At 40.0% G+C, this 22,801-nt stretch overlaps 1 protein-coding gene across 1 annotated transcript in view; it reads left to right on the top strand.

Moving 5' to 3' along the window:
- The first annotated feature begins 2,040 nt into the window (after positions 1 to 2,040).
- ncs1b (neuronal calcium sensor 1b) overlaps positions 2,041 to 22,801 on the top strand; it is a 43,383-nt gene continuing 22,622 nt past the window's right edge. The window contains exons 1-4 of the mRNA XM_084087822.1: positions 2,041 to 2,216; positions 4,305 to 4,422; positions 5,240 to 5,387; positions 18,336 to 18,360. Coding sequence (XP_083943948.1) covers positions 5,324 to 5,387; positions 18,336 to 18,360 — 89 coding nt within the window. The 5' untranslated portion in view covers positions 2,041 to 2,216; positions 4,305 to 4,422; positions 5,240 to 5,323. The remainder of the gene's footprint in view (positions 2,217 to 4,304; positions 4,423 to 5,239; positions 5,388 to 18,335; positions 18,361 to 22,801) is intronic.

Here is a 22,801-nt window from a genome sequence, read left to right as displayed (position 1 = left end):
GAAATATAGCATATAATGGATGTGCAAAGGCCTAGCACATTTTAATAGAAAGAGAATGAATTGAATAGATAGTTTGGGTAAAATTTAAACCTATAAGATTTCAGTCAGAAGATAAAAGCTTAGACTAATGTAAAAAAAAAAGAAAAAAAAAAGAAAGCTCAGTAACTCACAGTGACTTTTTCTAGAATTAATCTCCAACACAGGCCAAAACAGATGTTTACTTAGTAGTTGGTAATAAATGAACAGTTGCAGCCAGTACTCAAGCTTTCGGAAATTATAAATATACAAGGGTTTAAAAAAAAGGTCATTTATTGTATGTTAGGGTGGCAATATCCTCTGCCGTGCCTGTTTCCCCAGTAATCATGGGATACATCTGCTCTAATCATTCAAAAACAAAAAAATAAATAAAACAGTCTTCTTCAAATAGCAGATAGCATCATTTTAAAATGCATTTCATCATTTGACCTGATGCGTTTGGGTATAAACATTTAAAATTCATGGGAATTAAGTGCAGGATGTTTTTATTTACATCAGAGAGCAGCAAAAGTGATAAATAAGTTTGCACCCATTCCCTGAAACTGATTATCTATAAAATAGAAAAATAAAGTACAGGTATACAAATGACAATATTCCATTGTAGACCTCCTATTCTTTTCCACTGAACTGTATTGCTCCATGTAACCATTATACAGTATACAGTAAATCTAGAATCTGTGTAAAATTAGAATCTGTGTAATACTTAATGGCACAGGCAAACTTGAATAGCAATTAAAAATATAAATGAGGGTGCATTTGTAAATATAACTGCACAGCTAATTAATGCTTTTGGTTCATGTGAAACTGTGAACTTGCTATAGCCAATAACAATGGCAAAGTGGCCGGAATCCTTTACACAGTACACATGGCTTGGCAGTTGTAACTTCACAGGCTGCTGTGCAGCCCCTCAGTGTTACTAAATGGCTTTCCTATAAACAGGGAGCCAAAACGTACGTTCATTCTCAAGATGCTACAGTAGGAGGTGTTATGAAATAGCTTTAGCTCATCCATGTTCGGGCATCTGCTGCTACTTTAAATGTAATTAGTATGATGCTTTGAATTTAAGCCATAATAAATAGCATTTTCCACTAATCTGGACAAATTTGCATTTATATTCATGGCTCATGTAGTCCTCACACACACACACACACACGCACGCACGCACAATGTGATGTAGAAGTATTCACTGTGAATCTTACACTGGCGACGTACCTGAGAGAAATCGGATTTTACAGTAAGTGATCTAACTTTCCCCCCATTCTACCCTACCTTTTGTGAAGAATAGTCTATTAGTTTTAGTCATATTGAAAAAAAAAAGTTTCAAAGGAAAAAAATGAATACATGAATAATAAAAGGTACTTAAAGTCAATCTTCTCATAGGTTTAATTTACGCATTCATTTGCTTTACATGTTATACACTATAACACAGAATAGTGGTGTAATTTATGCTTATTTTGACACAATAATTCACAACACTTGCTTATGCAAGACTGTATGATATAGCCTACATTAAACACATGGTACAATAGGTGTCAGTCCTCTCTCGTTATCTGAATATTTTGAAGCCTAATAAGCAAGGCATAGGATGATACATTTTTGTTCTGTATTAAATAGCAGCTTAACCTGATTTCCTGGTGTGGCTATGTAGGTCTCTCTCTTTTCTTCTTTTTTTTATCCAGGTTACAGACAGACAGATGGTTCTCAGCAAGAGGTGAGCAGCATTTGCTGGGCCACAGGGCAAAAAAAAAAAAAAAAAAAGAAGTAGAAATTTTTGTTTTGTTTTATATATATATATATAGGCTATATATATATATATATATATATATATATATATATATATATATATAAAACAAAACAAAAATTTCTACTTCTTTTTTTTTTTATATATATATATATATATATATATATATATATATATATATATATAGACACACACACACACACACACACAGACTGTATATTATTATAATTATTATTATAGCATTTAAAAGTCCCCTATGAAGAAGTGAAGGTTCTCCTCAACAAGAGAAGCACAGGGGTTAATGGAGAGTGTGGTGAGTTTAGTTTGTCCAGCCTCTGGAGAGTCTGCGGGAAAAGTCCCGTCTGACTAAAGGTTACAAAATACTCAGAGAGAGCAGGAGGAAAGCCAAACACACGATCTATGAAGAAGTAACGTCTCGGTAAGTGTCATATGACGTCGACTTTCATTCAAAAAACATTGCGTTTCAACAGATAGACACTCTGGAGAAGGACGACACGTAGCTTGGATGGCAAGATGCCCTTATTCACCGTGCTGGTAGAGTTGTTCGTATGGTTACAAGTCATCTATCAAGTTTAACAGCTAAAAAGTTTAAGCTTTCAGTGAAAGAAAATAAGAGGTAGCGGTTTATGCAGTCCAGTTATGTTTTAAAGATAACGTTTGTTCACTATGTAGCAGTTGATGTGATAGCAGTCGTTGGAACACCTGTCAAAACGTGTCCCTTAGACTATTATCGTTTTAATGACTGTAAAAGTGTAAACACACATCGTTTCATCAATAAACCTCGGGTTGTTGTTCAGTCAAATGCCAGACTTCAGCATGAGAGCGCCCCTTCCAACAAAATTATCTTGGTATAGGCCAAGTAGGCTATTCAGCAAAATAGGCTAAGTTAACGTTACCTTATTTAGGCTATAGTAGCCTATAGCCTAACTATAAATCACAATGTAGTATGTTCTTCAGACAGTATAATACAGTTTTGTCGTTTATTTATTTAGATGTCATTAGAATTGCAGATATTGTATAACAGTATAACATTGAAGTAAAATTGTAACGTCACCATGATTGCTTTATTATGTTAAAAAACTGATGTGTCATGAATTTAGGCATGGGCCATGAACACGGAGACACACACCTCTTTTACCTTGCACGTTGCTCATTTTCTTTTTACAAGAGTGAGAGGAGAAAGGGAGAGCGTGTCACACACATAATTCACAGCTGGTGGTCATACAAAGATGCATTCCCAAAGGCAAAGCGCTTCAGCGCAGCACTTTGAAAGGGAAGTGTATAGACTTGCTAAACCTTTTGCAATGAAATTTCCGTTTTTGTATTGCATACATAGGCTATTTGTGTAGATTTATTATCATTAAATTGTATTGTGTATATTGTGTGTGCTATATCGGCGTAAGCATTGCGTTTTCTAGATATTGGTATCACTAAGTGGCCATTGCAAACCCATATTGCTTGACCTACAAAAAAAAAAAAAAAAAAAAAAAAAAAAAAGACAGCAAGTCATTTCAGCCATGTTGTTTCTTTAGTTTTGTTATTTCTCCCCGATGTCACAGAAATTAAAGATGCATAATATTTACATGCTTTATAAAGAAATATAGCTATTTATTATTTATCTTTCTTAGTTAATAAGGTGAAGATCTCTTCACCCGGCTACAAGATTGTTCCAGCATTTTATGGATTGTGCCGGCAGTTATCACACACTGTAAAGAGTTTAAAGTGATTGTAGCAGATGTAAGGAGGTTATTAGCTTTGTTGCTCAGTGTTGCATTGAGACTATAATGTGATATTTGGTCTCACCACTTGTTTTGGTTGACATGTGTGAAATTATTTTATGTGAACTATTTTTGTGTTCTGTGCCTTGATTCAAAACATTTCAAAGTACCCCCCCCTCCCCCCCTCCCCCCCTCCCCTCCCCTCCCCTCCTCCCCTCCCCTCCCCTCCTCCCCTCCTCCCCTCCCCTCCTCCCCTCCCCTCCTCCCCTCCCCTCCCCTCCTCCCCTTACTGATAACAAGATCAGAGGAAGATTTTTCTCTTTCGTTTAGCCTATTAGTTAAATAGTTATTCATACCAATGTTGTTGTTTTTTTTTGCATTAATATCTGATTCATGATTGTTCATCACCTCTTAGCTCCCAGAACAAGAAACATTTTATTGTTTTAAACATACTGTAGCTAAATCAGTAACTGAACTCTACAACTCTTAACCAAATATAGAATCCTTCAGACTGCTTCTAACATAATTTGACTAATTCAGTTTGACCCTGGTTTAGGATATCGATGCACTTGCAGTGCTGGCAGAGGCATAGTGCATTGTGCCATCCTTACACAGGCTGAGGGATAAAATCATTCTCATGAAAGTCAAGTGTGAGAGTTATTTGCATGTGGAGTGTGTGGTCAGCGATTTTCCCCTCATCTCTCAGTGGGTCTATCAAGATTGCTGGTCTCATGACACTGTTGTTATCCTCCAATGCAGTCTGACCTTGTTGCTGTTTGTTCCTGCAGTGTTTGGAGGTTTCTCTGGACAACCAGACCTTGGCGAACAAAAGTTGCTGCTTTGAACTACAGAAGGTGTGAGGAAGAACAGGCCTGGAGATAAGCAAACAGCGGTTACTAGGAGAAGGTGAATGTCTTTTGTCAAATAGAGTGCCATCAGCTGACTGAGACAATGAAAAATTGGTTATCTCCAGCTTCCATGTATTGTCTGATGTTGTCAGTGACGGAGGATCTGAGCAGCCCTGTTCACCATATGATTTCGATCTAGCTTTTTTGCCATCTTTACAATATTTGCACTCAATAATCACAGCCAGGGTTTAGTATTATTGTAGATTCTGTTGGCTTCTACCAGAACGACATCAAAGCGTGAAATGCTAAAAATAAGCAGGAATAAGTTTGTCCTTCTCTTTTAATTTTACTAAACCCCTCATTTCAGCTGCCAAGACAACTAGAGCAAGGGATCTCCTTTAAGAGTCTATCAGAGCTAACAAGACAGGCGTAGGGAGGGAGTAAAAAGAAAAAGAGGAGAGGGAGGGTGGGTGGAGAGCCAGAGAGAACTGGCGCTCAAGTGTGAGTGAGAGAGCAGGCAGAACGCAGCGGGCGAGGGTCTCCTGTAACCATTGGCACTTTGATACATTTCAAAGCCTTGCTTTCTCCACTGAAGAATCAGACTGAATACGGTTAGCATCTGAGACTTGTACTCATGATGGCAGCCGAATGAATGGGCTTTTTTTTTGAGGATTGATACTAGTCAGAGGTGGCCGTAATTGAGGATGGATTTTTGAGAGACCTGCTGGGTAAGAGGGATCCTAACAGTGACTTTAGATCTACAACAGCCCACAAAGTCAAAAAAGGAGAGGAAAATTCACAATGGATGGATTTCCTTGGATTTGTTGGCAGTGCTGATCTGTTTTTCACTTTGTTGATGTATTTGGGTCTCTAAGATTCTGCCTTAAGTGGTAAGGAGTTCAGGTATACCTCAGCTCCACGCTGGACCACACAAACTATCTGGAGGAGGTCTGGAGAGCATGGGGAAATCAAACAGCAAGCTCAAACCAGAGGTGGTGGAGGACCTGACCAGGAAGACATACTGTAAGTACTTTCTGATTACACCCTTAAAAATAAAGGCTCCAAAAGTTTTTTTTTCTCCCTATAATGATGCCTTTAAAGAACCAATTTGGGTTCCCCAAATAACCTTTCTTGGAACTTTTTTTTTTTTTTAGTGTGAAGACCTTTTTAATAATCTGAATAACCTTGTTCCACTATAAAGAACCTTTTGTGGAATGGAAAGGTTCCGTGGATGTTTAAAGGTGCCGTAGGTGATTCTCTGCAGAAATAGTTTTTTTTTGTTAAGGTGGTTGAAAGTCTCCTCATATCCTGATAGCAATCACTCTGTTAAGGGGTCTAAATGTATTTTTATAAATATATGTCATCTGTGGAAGGCGAAGGACCATAGAATGTTCTTTCAATCGTATCGTTCGGTCCGAACGGTCCTATAGCATCCTATGTTCCCTGTCGGTCACTGTGTGTTTGCATACCACTGCGCAGGCTGTTTACACAGACATAAGTCAACAGCGCGTTCACATATGCTGTGCAGACAGAGCGACAATGGCAGGCAAGCAGCAACCACATCCAGACTCTCATCGTGGAACCCCTGGCATGCAAGAAATATTAAAATACTCTGATAAGTTTTGCTAGTTAAAAACCCCGAAAACTTGCTGCATCTAATTCCGTTTTTAAGAAGTTGTTTACGTTTGGTATTGTAGTACTGTTATTCACTTTACTGTAAATTTTTCTCGCCGGTGAATGACACATGATATATTGCAGTAACGTCTCCGGTCTTCTGGGCTGTGCTCGTTCATGCTTTCAGGAGGCTGTCCTACTGCACCTTTAAGGTTCTTCATGGAACCATAGATGCCAATAAAAACCTATTTAAAAAAAAAAAGTGTATGTAAAAAAAAAAAAGAAGCTGTTTCATACCTATTTGCATGTTGTTTATTAGTGTTAATTTGTTCTTCATTGTTACCGTGATCTTTATTTTTTCAGCTTTTGAGTGAAAAGGCCATGTTGGCTATATTAAAAGTGATTTGTATTTATCTGTTATCCACTTGGGTCCAGCACATGCACTAATTAATAGTGGAGAAAAATGAGCTAAGATGTTTGAAAACAACATTGTTAAACTGCAATCAAGATCCTGCGGCTGATACCACATATGTTTTATCACAAGAAATCACAATTCTTGTGACATTGCAAATTGTGATTAGCAGATGCCTGCAAGTGGGCCAAATCAGCATGTTTTAAAAGCCCCCCAATTGGGACTCAAGCGTTATGAATATGCAAATTGGTCGGTCTTGAGATATGCAATCAGGCTGGTGGTTGCCCAGAGAGATATCTGAAAGCTTGCTCTCTGCCAGTGAAGCAAATTGTGTTTCCATGGATGCATAGGCTATATATGTAAACACATTGAGTCTTGATTCTAAAACTAGCGCAGTGAAATGACAACAGAATGGAATAAAACTAAGGACACAATTCACTGTTAACACAATTCATTAGTTTGTTGTCTTTTTTTGTGGAAATCAATTGTTATTCATCACATTTCTATGGTGGCCGAGAAAGCTCAACACTGCAACTAAAGAAAATGCATGCAAATAGAAAAAAAACACCAGCAAATTAAGACAACATCTTCATCAGTTTGACAACACATACACTGCAAATACTCACATAGCAACCAAATACAGAAACACGCTGCAGATACTCTCAATGCAACTAAAAACAGAAACCTGCTGCAAATAGCACAGCTCAACGTGCTGCAACTGAAGAAAATGCATGCAAATAGAAAAAAACCCACCAGCAAATTAAGAAAACATCTTCATTAGTTTGACAACAAATGCGCTCCAAATACTCACAATGCAACTATTTACAGAAACCCGCTGCAAATACTCACAACATACATATGATCAGGATGTTCAAATAATTAAGATTTTACCATTTATTTATTATTTACAAACTGATGAAGATGTTTTATGAATGTGCTGGTGTTTTTTCTATGTGCATACGTTTTCTTCAGTTGCAGCGCGTTGAGCTCTCTCGGTCACAGTATATTTCTCTTAATTGCTATGTGCTGGCATAAAAACCATATCAACCAAATCATACTTTAGCAACTGTTGCCATCCAGAATATTATGAAACAAGTTTTGCTATTTGCTAATCTATGGAAGCTCTCTTTTGCTCTTTGCAAGTTCTTTTGTAATATAAACATGTGCATGACGTCATCGTATTCACAAGTTCGCGTTTTTGTAGTTTACACAGAGATGCTAATGTTATCGAATGTTATAGTTTAAAAAAAAACAAACTTGCACTTTGAAACCTGTTTTCAGCCCCCCAAAACGCTGTTGTCATCTAAATGAACGGTCAAAACCAAAAACGTTTTCTGTTTTTAGTTGAAAACGCTGTCGTGTAAACGGCCCCTAAATTATAAGGGTTATTTTGTCGTCTGATAGCACCTCTCCCTCCGCTATGTGAGGAAAGCTGCGACAGTTGAGTGCACGAAGTGTTTAACATTCCATACTCATTTTCGGTTAATTTCATCCAGTTATTTGAAGTGCACTTTTTCTTTTTGGAATTTTCATTGTGAACACATTACTCCCACTATTTTTACTACAAAAAGAGTAGTGCAAAAGTATGCAAATTTGGACATACCAGTGTAACCAGTGCACACCTGTATAAGCTTCAATAGAAATTTAAAATGTTAAATTTGAACATATTTAACATAGATTTACATAGTACATAGTATTTACATAGATTTACAGCTAAATTAATCTACATATGTAACATTACTGTTTCAATCCATGATTGGGTCAAATATGGACAAAACCAACGGTTGGGTTCGTCCCTATTTGACCCAAACATGGGTTGAAACAACCCAGATTTTTTTAGTGTACAAGAACAAATAGCTAATACCTCACCTGACCATTCATTTATTAAAGGAGATTTAGGAAGCCTGATTTAAAACAGATCTATTTTCATCAAACTTATAAAAAGAATCCAAGACACTGTTAGTAAATATTGTCTGTATTAATAAGCCTAAATGCGGTAAAGTAGGCAGTGCTGGTTTGAAGTCATGCAGATAAAGAATGGGAAGTGACAGCCAATGGTTTCCTAATGATGGTGTGTGCTGTGCATTGGGCTCAGTGGTGGGCGCTACATGGAAAGGCGCTGGGCAGGAAATTGCAGCATGCAGGGAAATGTGCCTCCATGCTGGGATGAACTTCATGCCCCTCGTTTTCTTTCTTTCTTTCTTTCTTTCTTTCTTTCTTTCTTTCTTTCTTTCTTTCTTTCTTTCTTTCTTTCTTTCTTTCTTTCTTTCTTTCTTGTCATGCTCTGTCCCATTTCTTGTCATGCTCTGTCCCATTTAATTGCCTCTCTGTGAGCATGGAATGGAATACTGTAATTAAGGCCTTATCAGCTCTGCTTTGCAATGAAGGACATTGCATTTCTCCTTCTATCCATGTATCCCTCCTACCTACCCCTCTCTTTCCTTAGCAGTCCCTTATCTTTTGCCTCTTTTTTTTTTTTTTTCATCCCCATTTGTAACCTTTATCGGTTTCTTCTCCCTTTGTTCCTCCACGTCTTTCAAGTTTCTATGTGCTCGGCTTGAAATTACGTTTTAATCAGAAAGAAGTCTTCAATTGTCTATTTTTAGGATTGCCTTAGCTCTATTGTCTGTGACTACTGTAAGAAGGTGAAGTAAAGCTTGAGAATGGAACATTCAGGCTTTAAATACACTTGTTTTTGCAGTATAGGATGACCAGGAAAGAACGATGTTGATAAAAATGTATCTAAAAAATATATCAAAAAGTACAGTAATATTGCAAATTATGATTGGCTTATTTATTGCAAATTATGACGGTGCTTGTTAATGATGGACGCGCATGCTCGGGTTGTTATTCACTGCAATGTCCACACACAGGTTAATATGCTTACATTGTAGATTTATTTTACCGTGACTGCCTGGTCTTAATTTCTGGTAAGCAAGAGTCCAACAAACAGTCAATAAATCCACAGTTCCAAGTCCTTCACCAGTACAGATTTCCTCTTGCACAGCGTGACATAGCATAACTTAGCTTGGCATAGCATAATTTAGCGTGGCATAGCACAGCGGTCAAAAAACTGTGTGCAACACCTGCCACCTGAAGGAAGGTTCCCACCTATATTCAGTAACCAATTACCCAAAGAGAGACCCCTGTTGGACACACACTTGCATAACAAAATTTAAAATAAAGACAAAATAGCTCTTACATACCGGCCCCTAATTGGGATGAATCAAACATTCCAATTCCCAACACATAACAAAGAGTCACTCATAAATACAAATAGTGAGCACAATAAACACACATGATGCTTATAACAAAACCCCTTAGCCCATAGACTTGTGTAAAAAAACAAAGCTTTCCTACAGGCCTGTCAATAACACTGGTCTTTATGTTTGTCCTTGTGTTTATGTGAATCATCATAATAAAACCTGATATAGCCTGGCAGGGGTTCATATGGCGGGGGAACACAGGACCTTTATGTTCCAGAAACTTCCATTTGGAACCATCTTTTTTGGCTTTCTTTTTCCATCCAGTGGTATCTTTCTTTCCCTTTTTTTCCTTTTCTTCTTCTCATTCTTCACTTACCTTTTTGGGCTTGTGTTTATACTCATCTTCATCCCGCTCTCTCTTGAGTGGCTTCTCAAGTTTGATGGAATGATGATAACCTTTATCCTCTTCCACTTTAGTTGATGGTGATCTTACAAAGTCATTCTCTTTATCTTGATATTTCCCATCAGAACTATGGAACTGTTCTTCCTTTCGCTTTTCTTTATGCTTAAGTTGCTCTTTTTCTATCTCTTGATGCTTCTTCTCTGAAGAGCTTTTGTGTTCGCTGTTGCCGTTCTTTGAATTTTCCTGCTGTTTTGCCACAGAGAAATTGTTAGGAAGATACACATTTTCCTTTTTAAATGGCAACTTCAAGGCATAATGATTGTCCTGAAGCTTGGCAGAACTCGCTGCAATCTCCAAAAACCTAATAGCCTCTCTTGACAATCCTTGCTCTTCTGCAGCTCACTCATTGAAGTCATGGTTGTATTGTTTAAACAACATCTCCTCCAATCTACACACAGAAATCCTTTTAACCACTGCAGGACAGTCTTCAGCCTCAAAGCTGCCTGCATGCAAAGGACCATTGATGACCCAACCTAATGCCGTTCTCATAGCATAAGGGCCATCCCCATGGCTGTTTATGACTTCCCAAGGCTCCAACATCTTAGGAGCGTCCACTTAGACAAATTTCCTTTAGACACAATGTTGTCAGAACTTACAGGCATTTGTTTCTGTATGAGCGTCTGTGGAAGCTGATATAAGATGTTACCATCAATAGCAGACACTTCCAAACCTGAGAGTGCGTATGCTGATACAACTCTTTCCTGTTCCATAGTTTGTAACAGAAACGGAGTTCCTCTACCAGAAAGATTAAGCCGCTGCATAAGACTTCCAGTACAAAAAGTCGCAGAACTGCCAGAATCCAGGAATGCATATGTCTGGATTATCTGATCTCCTTCACTGGCCTTGACTTGAACTGGTAAGATAGAAAGCAGACAGCGATCTTTTCCGGCCCCTGTATGACCACATGTTTCAGCAGATCCTAAGAATTTGCATACCTCCGCCTCCTCTGAATTTGCTGTACATCTGTCAACATGAACCACAGTGGGATGGTGCTGACTAAGTCAGCCGCTTGCCACAGTTACGACTCATGTACCCAGCACTTAAGCAACCAAAGCAAAGTTCTTTCTCCTTTAGAAAGTCCATCTTTTCCCTTTGCTTATATATGATTCACCATGATTTATCCATGTAAATCTGGGCTGAATAATAAGCAAATATTGTATGTAAAACATGTTTAAGAAGCTGAAATCATCAGTTCCATACACTTAGTTTTTTTTTTTAACACAAATTTAACAGCTGGCCTCGGTCTCCCTCTCTCTTCATTGCCATCCCAGATGTAACCGACTGATTAAATCTACAGTTTCAGCCGTTTCACATCTGTATTTTGCACATGTTTATGGCAATTAAAGGACAGCTTAACTTGTTTTACAGCTGTGGAGGCTTGCTGCTGCAAGTGTTTATTTCTCATGAGTGGGCTACATGATTGAGTTTTTTTTCTTTTTTTGCGTGGCGAAGAGCAAAGGGAAGCATGCATGAATACAGACTAGATTTTAATGTAGGCAGAAGAATTTTCGTTCTGCCAGGAAGAACTTGATCAATCAGCTCAATGGCTCGCCTATTCAGTGTTGTAAAACAGATTTGCCATGGAATTTAACTACAAATATGAGGCATATCTCTTCTGTCGGGTTATGTAACATTGGTTGATGGCATTTTCATAGCAATCATTAGATTATTTCATGGAAGACATATCTCTTGGTATTGATCGAATGTAAGCTATTGTAGCAGCTCTATGGAGAATTGTAGCTTCAAAGAACGTGGGCATTAGAGACTGAATGATTTAATGAAGCAAATTTAAACTAAGGCCTATATCACAGCCATTTCATTGCCAGCTCACATCTCACTGAAGTATTAGGCTCCAGTAGCGCTTTCTTTGGAGAGATCCTTAAGCGCTTAGAGCAGTAGCGCAATAGCCCCATTAAAGTTTTGCCCTTTCAGTTAGGAGATTTGCATACAATTGACATTTTAGGTTCCCTTCAGAGTTTTAGTGGCTATATAGTTCAAATGAAAAATGAGTGTGTGAACTCTTAAAGGACTAATTTACCAGAATGAACCAAATGAACATTCTATCATCATTTACTCACTCTCATGCCCTCATATGACCTCATATTCCTTCTTCTTTTGAACTCAATACATTTTGAATCATACACGGGTCACTCTTTTCTGTGCAGTAACAATGAAAAAGGACTGGAGTTCTCAAGCTTAAAAAACAAAACAAAACACAAAAGGAGCTTAAATCTATCCTAAAAGTATAGTGCAAATAAATTAGTTGTTTCCTATATTCTATGGGGTGTGTTCATACTTGGCAGGTTTGGTTTGATTAAAACGAACTCTGGTTCGACTGCATTTAAGTACGTGTTAACGCTTCTATCTGAATCCTGGTGTGCACCAAACAAGCAGACCGAGACCCATATTTTCAGGGGTTCTCAGTCCATTTTCAAATGTTCTCTGGTGCAGTTTGACTGAAATATGAACACAGCATGGACCAAAGACATCTAAATGACAAAAACGGGATGTGATGTCACAAGATGCAGCGCTAAAAAAGACAGAATGCTCAAGGATCTTCTCATCATTAGAGCAATGTTGCCCATTACAGTTCGGTTCAGGCGTGAGAACCGTGTTTCCTTGCAGTAGATCTTCATTTGTGTGTGTAACAGAGGAATACCTGGTGCAGTTTAGAAAAATACCACCTGTACACACATATAACAAGTGTATTTTGCACACAGCAATGTTTTGGATGTTCAGTTGTAAAATACACATCATAAAAGCTGTCCAATTAGGTTGTGACCTTACCTTTGATCCCTTTTTGTGTGTGTGTCGAACTACAAATGTGAGCGAACATACCCTAGGTGTCCTGAAGTCACAAGATTTGTGATTTAAGATTATTTTAACTGCATTAAACTCTTTTATTTGAATTTTTTATTTTAAACTGGATTCAAAAGAATACTTTCTTTTTAATTCAAATCGAAGAGTTAAAAAATAGTTTTATAATAATTTTGGAACTGGACAGCCCTCCTTCGTCATTCTGTCCTTCCTCATTTGCTTTTATTATATTGAGTGGTCACCTTTTGTGTTCCACTGAAGTAAATCAGTAAATCACACTGGGTTGCAAAGTATTTTCACTGTTTGGGTAAAATGTTCCTTTAATTGCTCACAGTTATTTGTGCTGTGTGCCAGTCATTTCCTTCTCCGTCACGCTTTTCTAAATATCTTTTTCCAAAGCTTGAAATACAAATAATTTGTGAACAATCCCATCAGAACAATCCGCCTCAACAATGAGTTCCTGTGATTTTTGCAAGGAGGCACATCACAATATCTGAAAAGATCTTGCCACTGTGTGGTTTCCAAGCAATTAGTGGTCTTAGCACAAAGAGAGTTTGGCTGCAGAAGCAGAAAAAGACATTCATAAAATGGAAGGACGGTTGTTTGAGTGGTTTTGGTATAAAACAAGAATCCAACATGAGTTCACACAATTTCCACTCAGCAAACCATTTATAAATGTGTAACGTTTTAGACATGCAAATGTTAATGTTTAATAGTGACACAGGACGATCTGCACACATTGGCTGTGTCTGAAACCTAAAAAATTCTTCTCAGGCAGAATACTAGTAAGAAGACATCAAGACAGGTTTGAGTCCAATGTTTGCATAACATCCTACTAAAATGCCTCCATCTGGTCGATTTTTCTAAGGGCAGGATTAGATGCATCATTTGTTGACTACAGCAGTCCCAGCAGGATTTCGCAGAGCTTATTTCTAGTCATTGCTGCCCAAAATCACAGTTGGCTGTGGCTTTTCTCAACAATTCCAATTTGCTTGTTGTTGTTTTGCAGTGAGAACTCATGAATAATCATTATGTAATTGTGAAAATAGTGTAATGGCGCTTTTCCATTACCAGTACCAACTCGACTCGACTCGACTCGACTCGCCTCGGCTCGCTTTTCGCTCCGTTTTCCATTGCAGATAGTACCTCCACAATAGTACCTGGTCGTCATAGCGACGCCGCAGGAAACTGCCGTGACTTTCTATCCAGGATACTCCGTCTGGCGCGTGCAATGATGACGCAGTGAATAGTGACGATTCTCTCTGACCAATCAGCAGTCTGCCGTGTTTTCACGTCACATTTTAGTATCGCCTCAGCTCGCTTAGAACCTCGCCGGAGGTGGTACGAAAAAAAGTACCTCGAAGCAGGCACAGGTACAACTTTTACACAGTGGAAAACCAAACAGAGCCGAGTCGAGTCGAGCCGAGGTGAGCCGAGGCGAGCTGGTACTGTGTAGTGGAAAAGCGCCATAAGTGACATAACCTTTATACAAAAACATGTCTGACTAGTTGGCCAGCAAGGCCTGACTATTGAGTGACGGCATAAGGTATTGGCCTTATAGTTTCTTCAATTGGTAAAGGATCGCCCACTTGGGTAGGAAGAGGCCTTCTGACTAACATGTAAAGCGACCAATAACAATCTGCATTAAAACACATACTAAATTAGTTTGAGATGTCTGTTAAGTTTGTGTTCAGATTTTTGATCCATCTAAAATTAATAAGCACAAATTGTCTCAATGGTTTGCATTTCGTCAACAACTATCTCACACACTCTTGGTATACGTCTGTTTGGATCATGTCTTTCTAGTTCTCATAAGCCATTCAGGTTATCCAAAAACAACACTAAATTTTCAGGCTGTGAATAGGAATCAAGAAAGAGCTGTCAAATTGCGGGTGATATTACTTTTGGCTCATCTGTCGCATTGGAAAGGAAAGTTGAGCACATTGCATTGTGGGAGACAATATTCCATGCAGCAAGCTCTGTTCACGGTATCTCAGTGTGCTATTTGAATAACCAAGAGAGTTCTAACTGTTTTTCCAGACACAAGGTGTCCACGTCTCTTGTACTTTGTCTCTCTTAATCTCTTACTCGCTTTCTCTTCATCTTTTTCTCACAAACATTCCCAAAGGAGGTTTTAGAGAGATAGAATGAGACAGACATTGCCCACTCGAATCGTCAAATGCTTTTCCTGCCTCTGTTATAGACTTAAGCCCCTCACTGCATAAACAGCCATATTTTGCTGTTAATGATTATCAACAATTAATTCCCTAACCAATTAAATAGAAAGTAGTCAAACATGACAGAAGAAGTAAATGTATAATTTGGCATATCTAAACTAAACCCATGTTGTGCTGGATTTGACATCCTGTTTCTGGCTATGTGTTGTGTCATTGTGTTGGTTACGTTTTTTAGTCATTGTTTTCAAGCTTCTAGGTTACTGCTGTTTCCCAGCAACAACTGTGCTATCTCAGCACTAGGGTTGTGTGGGTACAGTTTCATATAGCCTACTCCTTATAATGCTTTATCCAGAATGACATCTGTTACATGAAGGAACGTGTATTTTTGACAAATCCCTGCTCTGTTTATGAGGTTGCCCACGTCTGTACTCAATCAGTCAAATATACTTGCCTGTTCTATAGAGGTGGGATGCCCAGGGAGAACAGGAGGATTTGCTAAGTGAAAACAAGAATACTTTTTAATTTGTTTCATTTGTAAGAAACTACAGTATTACGATTTAATCGATAAATAATGTAATATGGGGCTGTTAATGTAATATGTTAATTTAGTAGATTAAATGTTATTAATTTTAATTAATTTAAAATTATATGCACCCTGACCCATACGTAGGGTACAATAGGGCAATCCATAGTGCATGATTGCAGAAAAAAATATATACAGTTTGTTTATATTGAACATTTATGGAGCAACAGATTTTGTGTGAAAATAAATCATAAAAGTGGTTTATTTTGTATATAAATCTTATACCTGTATGAGGTGGCGAGGCCTTTGATTAAAGGGTTAGTTCACCCAAAAATGAAAATTCAAACAGGAACAGACAGGCAGAAGGTTCACACACACTTAGTAGGATGGAGATCGGACGAAGACTGACTGAACAGAATGGAACTAAATACAAAAACTGATTAACAGAACACAGTTGACATAACCTAGATGATGACTTAACACAGGTGATACAAATTAAGTGATAAAGGTTGTCATGGAATCAAATGAGTGGTGGGAAAACAGAACAAAGGAAGACATGTGACTAATACAAACAAACACTGGCATGAGACAGTACTCCCCCCTCCCGGTAGGCGCATCCTCGCGCCGTAGATAGACCAACTGCGGAGGGAGGGGACTCAGGAGGAGGATGAAGAGCAGGTGAAGGGCAGACAGAAGGCAGGAGGGACCAGGGCGGAGCAGGCGGCCAGGGCGGAGCTGTCGGAGGGAGGAGCCATGGTGGAGGCAGGGCTGACGACTCCAGGGCGCCGACTGACGGGGGCGGAGCAAGTGGGATGCCCTTTTCATCCGGGAGGAGACCCGGATGGAGCTGGAGAGCCGACGAGCCAGGGCGATGCTGAGGATCCCGAGGGACATGGTGATGGCGACGGCTCTGGCGACCGAGGCTCTGGCGACCGAGGCGCAGGCGAGGATCCAGAAGGCTGCGGTGGAGCTGGAGCGACAGAGGAACAAGCTGGAGCTGGAGGGAGTAAGGAGCCCAACAGAGCCAGAGGGACGAAGGGACGAGCGAAGCCAAAGGCGTTTAGTTCCGAGGTGAGAGCAGGCCGACGAGGGAGCCCGGCGGGATGGATCAACGGGCCGAGGTAGAGTCCTGGTCACGGAGGTTAGAGGCGGAGACCGGGGACCCACTAACCAGGCTGGAGCTGCCGGCTGGCAGATCCACGGCGACCCCACCTCCCCGAAGGTGGTTAGAGGAGCTGAGGGGCTGACAGGCAGTGGTGGAAGAAGGGTTGAGAGGAGGTGGGAGAGGGAGCCTGGGTGGGAATTCTGGAACCGATTCTGGCTCGGGGACAGACTCAGGCTTGGGAACAGATTCAGATACAACCGGAACAGATTCAGATACTACAGGAACAGATTCAAATACAGGGTCAGGAACAGATAGAGGCTCGGGGACAGAAGACTCAGGCAGGGTGGTCTCGGCGGGACGAGACTCTGGACGGGCGGTCTCAGCGGAACGAGACTGGAACAGGGACAGAACAGGTCTGGGAATATGGACAGTCCTTGGGGCAGGAACAGGTCTAAGAACAGAACGGGGAACAGGAAAAGGTATCAGCGTGGCAGCGGCCATCCAGGCTGAGGGCTCAGGCGGTGAGGCGGTGGCCATCTTGGCTGAGGGCTGAGGTGGCGAGGCGGTGGCCATCTTGGCTGAGGGCTCAGGTGGCGAGGCGGCGGCCATCTTGGCTGAGGCCTCAAGCGGTGAGGTGGCGGCCATCTTGGCTGAGGGCTCAAGCGGCGAGGCGGCGGCCATCTTGGCTGAGGGCTAAAGCGGTGAGGCGGCGGCCATCTTGGCTGAAGACGAGGACTCGGGCATGGCGGGCATGACGTGAAAAAGCCTTGGGTCTGGCTGTGTTCCGGATCAAGGCACGACGCTCTCCATACACCGGATGACGGTCTCCCTCCAGTCCAGTCCGGTGGTGTCTGCAAGGTCGATTTGATGGTTGAATGTGGCCCAGATCCGGAACAAGGTGCTCAGGTTCACGTCATCGAGGGTGCTGGTGACGGCAAGGTGGCAAAAGTCCTTAACAAATGAAAAACGTTTTGGATCTCCTGAGCCATGACAATCATTTTAACCCAATCGTCCATTTTGGGCGGTCCGATCTTCTGTCACGGTGTGGTGCAGGCAGAAGAAGACGAGGGAGAATCAAAAGTTCCAATGCAAAATTTAACTAACAATTCCATTTTCTAATTTGCCTGAATATTTAATATAATATGTTTTATTTTTGTTCTGTGGATTTTTTTTGTCCAGTTTTGTTTTGAGGAGGCACTGCCACATTTGCTTCTTGCCTCCCTTGCTTCTGATAGTTGGTTAGTTAAAGGGGTCCTATTATGATCCCCCCCCTCCCCCCCATGTTCTTTAGTGTGTAATGTTGTTGTTAGAGCATGAAAAATGTCAGCAAAGACACATAAAGTAACTAGTACAAAATCCACTCAAAAAAGTACCCCCCTTTGTTAGTAGTGTCTGTCACCATGTCCAAGAGACACTGATTTTCCACCCCTGCACATGTCATGCTTGCAAAGGTGGTTTCCCTTTAAGTAGCAAATAAAAATCTATCAAATGAGACTGTAAAAAGTATTAATATTGCGCATTCCAGAAGGAAACAGGCTGAATCACATGAGGCAGTCACTATATTGATCATGTTTGCCTGACAAATCTGTTGTATTTTACTTTAGCCTTTAATTCAATAATTTGTTAATTGTGTTCTCTCCTATTTCCCCTACAGTTACAGAGAAAGAGGTTCAGCAATGGTAAGTTTATCTATGCATTTTTCTATGCGTCTGTCTATCTTTCTATGCGTCTGTCTGTCTGTCTATCTATCTATTGTCCATCCTTCGTTCATCCTACACATATAGTTGTATAGTTCCTCTCCTCTCCTCTCCTCTCCTCTCCTCTCCTCTCCTCTCCTCTCCTCTCCTCTCCTCTCCTCTCCTCTCCTCTCCTCTCCTCTTTTTTGGCACACTGGGTACATCATGCTTTTATATCTCCATCTGCTTTGGCCATCACAGCATCATTTTGTATTTCCTCTCATCATTTGGTAGTTTTGCTTCCCAGGGGAAAAATCTCAGTGCCTTTGAAACACAGATTTGACAGTAACTTTAGTCCGTCCTTCCATTAATTTGCCCAAATGTCAGCGAGCAGGAGTGTGTAGTTTGGCACACCTCACTTAACGTCAGTCTGTGCTGGCACCTTTGCTGGCATGCCCAAGGTCAGTCCAGCCCTGGCACTGTGTGTCCCTGGGTGTTTGCCAGGCTAAATTGTTGACTCATTTCTGCTGCTGGTAGACTTAAAACCAGTGAGGAAGGACGTGGATGTGAGGCTGCAGTGGGACGTGAGCTTAGGTGCTTTTGAATTTCCTGACTAAGATCTCACTCCACCTATCACAGTTCTGTACCGTTGCCTTTTCAGTACCCATCATTCCTTTAAGGATCCTTCCTGAGGGTGAATGATGTCATTAAAGTAACACAGAGCTGAAGGTGCAAAAAGATGCTTTTATTTTCATGGTGTTAGCCACTGTACTTGTTTGATGCACAAATGTCAGAAGTGTGTGTATATATGTAGATGTAAAAACCTAGAAGTATTACCATGCATAGGCTACTATGTACACAAGTTTCTTATGTTCACCAAGTCTGCATTTATTTGATCAAAAATATAGTGAAACTGTAATACTGTGAAATATTATTAGTTTAAAATAAATAATTACAGTTTTCTGTATTAATCTATTTTAAAATGTAATTTATGAACTTTTATTTTTATCAATGTTGCATTATCATTATGCAGTTGAGCTGCTTAATATTTTTGTAGAAACCATGATACATTTTACATGATACAAGTCTTTGATGAATAGAAAGTTCAAAAGAAAAGCATGAAATATTAAATAAAATTAATCTATTATAAATGTCTTTACTTTCACTTTTGATCAATATAATGTATCCTTGCTGAATAAAAGTTTTAGTTTCTTTCAGAAAAAAAACACACCCCAAACTTTTAAACAGTATACAGTCATGTGAAAATGAAAGTACACCTTCTTAGAACTCTGTGGTTTTACTTTTCAGGACATAATAAAAATCATCTGGTCCTTCGCAGGCGCAGGTCTTTAACACATGAGTCAAAATGGAGAAGCCATGTGTAAAAATCTAACTGCACCCAATGATTCAATAGCTTGTAGAACCACCTTTAGAAGCAATAACTTGAAGTAACCGCTTTCTGTATGGCTTTATCAGTCTCTCACATCGTTGTGGAGGAATTTTGTCCCGCTCTTCTTTACAACACTGCTTCAGTTCATTGAGATTTGTGGGTATTTGTTTATGCACAGCTCTCTTAAGGTCGTTTTCCTGTTGCTTGACCCGATTTTGTCCAAGCTTTAGCTGTTGGACAGATGGCCTCACATTTGACTCTAGAATACTTTATGGTTGACTCAATGACTGCAAGGTGCCCAGGTCCTGTGGCTGAAAAACAATCCCAAATCATCACCCTCCACCACTGTGCTTGACAGTTGGTATAAGGTGTTTGGGCTGATAGGCTGTGTTTGGTTTTCGCCAAACATGGCACTGTATATTCTGGCCAAACATCTCCACTTTGGTCTCGACTGTCCAAAGGACATTGTTCCAGAAGTCTTGTGGTTTGTTCAAATGCAACTTTGCAAACCTAAGCCGTCCTGCCATGTTCTTTTTAGAGAGAAGAGGCTTTCTCTTGGCAACCCTTCCAAACAAGACACACTTGTTCAGTATTTTTCATTATACTGTCATGAACTTTAACATTTAACATGTTAACTGAGGCCTGTAGAGTCTGAGATGTATTTCTTGGGTGTTTTGCGACTTCTCTGAACAGTGCACAGTCTGACCTTGGTGTGAATTTGCTGGGACGTCCAATCCTGGAAAGTTTTGCAACTGCCGTGAATGTTTTCCACTTGTGAATAATCTTTCTCACTGTAGAATGATGGACTTCAAATTGTTTGAAAATGGCATTTTAACCCTTTCCAGATTGATGGGCAGCAACAATGGCTTTTCTTAGATCATCTTTTCTCCTTGGCATTGTGTTAACACACACCTGAATGCTCTAGACCAGCAAACTGCCAAAACTTCTGCTTTTATAGAGGTGATCACACTTGCTAATGATGATCAATTAATCAAAGGATTAGCAGTGTATGACTTCTACTTACTCCCTTAATTCCAATGGAATCAGTTAGGCCTTGTCCACACGAAGCCGGTGCGTTCCCTATCCGATCATTTTTTTCCTCATTCTAAAAAAAAATTCCGTAAACACGGCGTCGTCTCAAGAAATATCTGCGTACACACGAAACCACTGAAACCGACTGAAAACGGCGTAGTATATATGCCAGACCAGTATGGGGCGCTGTAATTCTGCCACAGAGATACACTATACACGGAGAAGAAGACTTTGAGCATGCGCATAACCTTGCGCGCTGTATTCGAACCAAGAAGAAGAAGACGAAGATTATCGCTTGTTGCTCACCACAGTTGCAGAGAAGCAATAGATTTTGCTGTAATAAAGCTAGTAGGCTTAGTAGCTTCTGCAGCACGAACACAATCATGTAAGTCCGCCATTATTGTTGTTGCTGTTACGCGTGACACAGACGGCACGTGATGTGATGACATCATCGTTTCACAAAATATACGGATTGGCTGTACACACGAAACCGCAAGGGTGTCGTTTTCAGATTTATCCACTTTGGGACCCGGTTTCAAAAATTAGCGGTTTCAGTCTCCCAAAACGCCGGATCCGTGTGGACGAATAGCCAATACGATAAAAAATGTATACGTATACAGCGAAACGCGTCTCCGTGTGGACGGGCCCTTAGAGTGTACTTAATTTGTCACACATGGCTTCTCCATTTTGGCCTAGTTTTTGTTAAATAAAAAATGACACGGTGTAATATGTCGTGTTGTTATTCATCTGATGTTGTATTTACCTAATTTTAAGACCTACTAAGGACCAGATGTTTTTTTTTGTATGTCCTGAAACATAAAACAGTAGAATTCAAAGTGGGTGTACTTTCTTTTTCACGTGACTGTTTTGGTTTTATATAGGTTATTCTAATCAAGAACTCCACCCTTAGGAAGAAACCACCGAACCGACATATAAAATTGCAGTCTGAAATTAAATCTGAAATATTGACACACACACACACACACACACACACACACACACACACACACACACATGTCTGGTTTACTATCTTTGTGGGGACTCTCCATAGACTTAATGGTTTTTATACTGTACAAACGGTATATTCTATCTCCTTACACTAACCCTACCCCTAAACCTACCCATCACAGGAAACTTTCTGCATTTTTACATTTCCAAAAAAACTCATTCTGTATGATTTATAAGCTTGTTTACCCATGGGGACCTCTATTTAGGTCCCCACTGTGACACGAGTCCCCATGAGTCTGTGTGCATTCAGGTTGAAGTCCCCACCGGGATAGAAAAACAGGTACACACACACACACACACACACACACACATTAGTGTTTGAATAATGGCACAGCAATGTCTGTAACTAATTGGACAGAAGAACTTTTATAAGAAATTCTGTCAGTTCAAAAGTAATAAAGTCAAGTTATTTCACACAAAACAAAGCAGATTAGACAGTTCTGGTCATGGATATCTAGTTAAATTGCTATTAAGGTGTCCTCTTAAAGGACAAATCCAGTGAAAAATGAACCTGGGCTTAATTAACACATGGTTACCGAGTCGATCGTTCCCTGCGATGCGTTTTCATGAAAATCGAATGTATAGAGTTTTATCTTTAAAAACAGATTAGCTCATAACAGTAGTATATGGGGCACAGAGTAAGTAAAAATAAATCGCTAGTTAATACCACTAACAAGGCTCAAAATAGCCTCACACTAACACGGTAACATAATGAGGGTCCTTACATACAAACCGAAGCATTGAGAACTTTGTCAGTGTACAGACAGTTTAATAAGAAGATACTTTATAAAGACAGTACATTACGCGTTGACATGCAGGATCCATCTTGGAAAACAGTCTCGACTAATTGAGCCACGAACGCCGTCGATAGGATAGCTGGTCGATAGGAATTACGTTTGTGAAATCTAACGTAGCACGGCGTTCGTGGCTCGATTAGTCGAGACTGTTTTCCAAGATGGATCCTGCATGTCAACGCGTAATGTACTGTCTTTATAAAGTATCTTCTTATTAAAC

This window comes from Abramis brama, assembly GCF_963993115.1.
Source record: "Abramis brama genome assembly, chromosome: 16".
Lineage (NCBI taxonomy): Eukaryota > Metazoa > Chordata > Actinopteri > Cypriniformes > Leuciscidae > Abramis > Abramis brama.
This window is presented reverse-complemented; position numbering and strand designations above follow the sequence as displayed.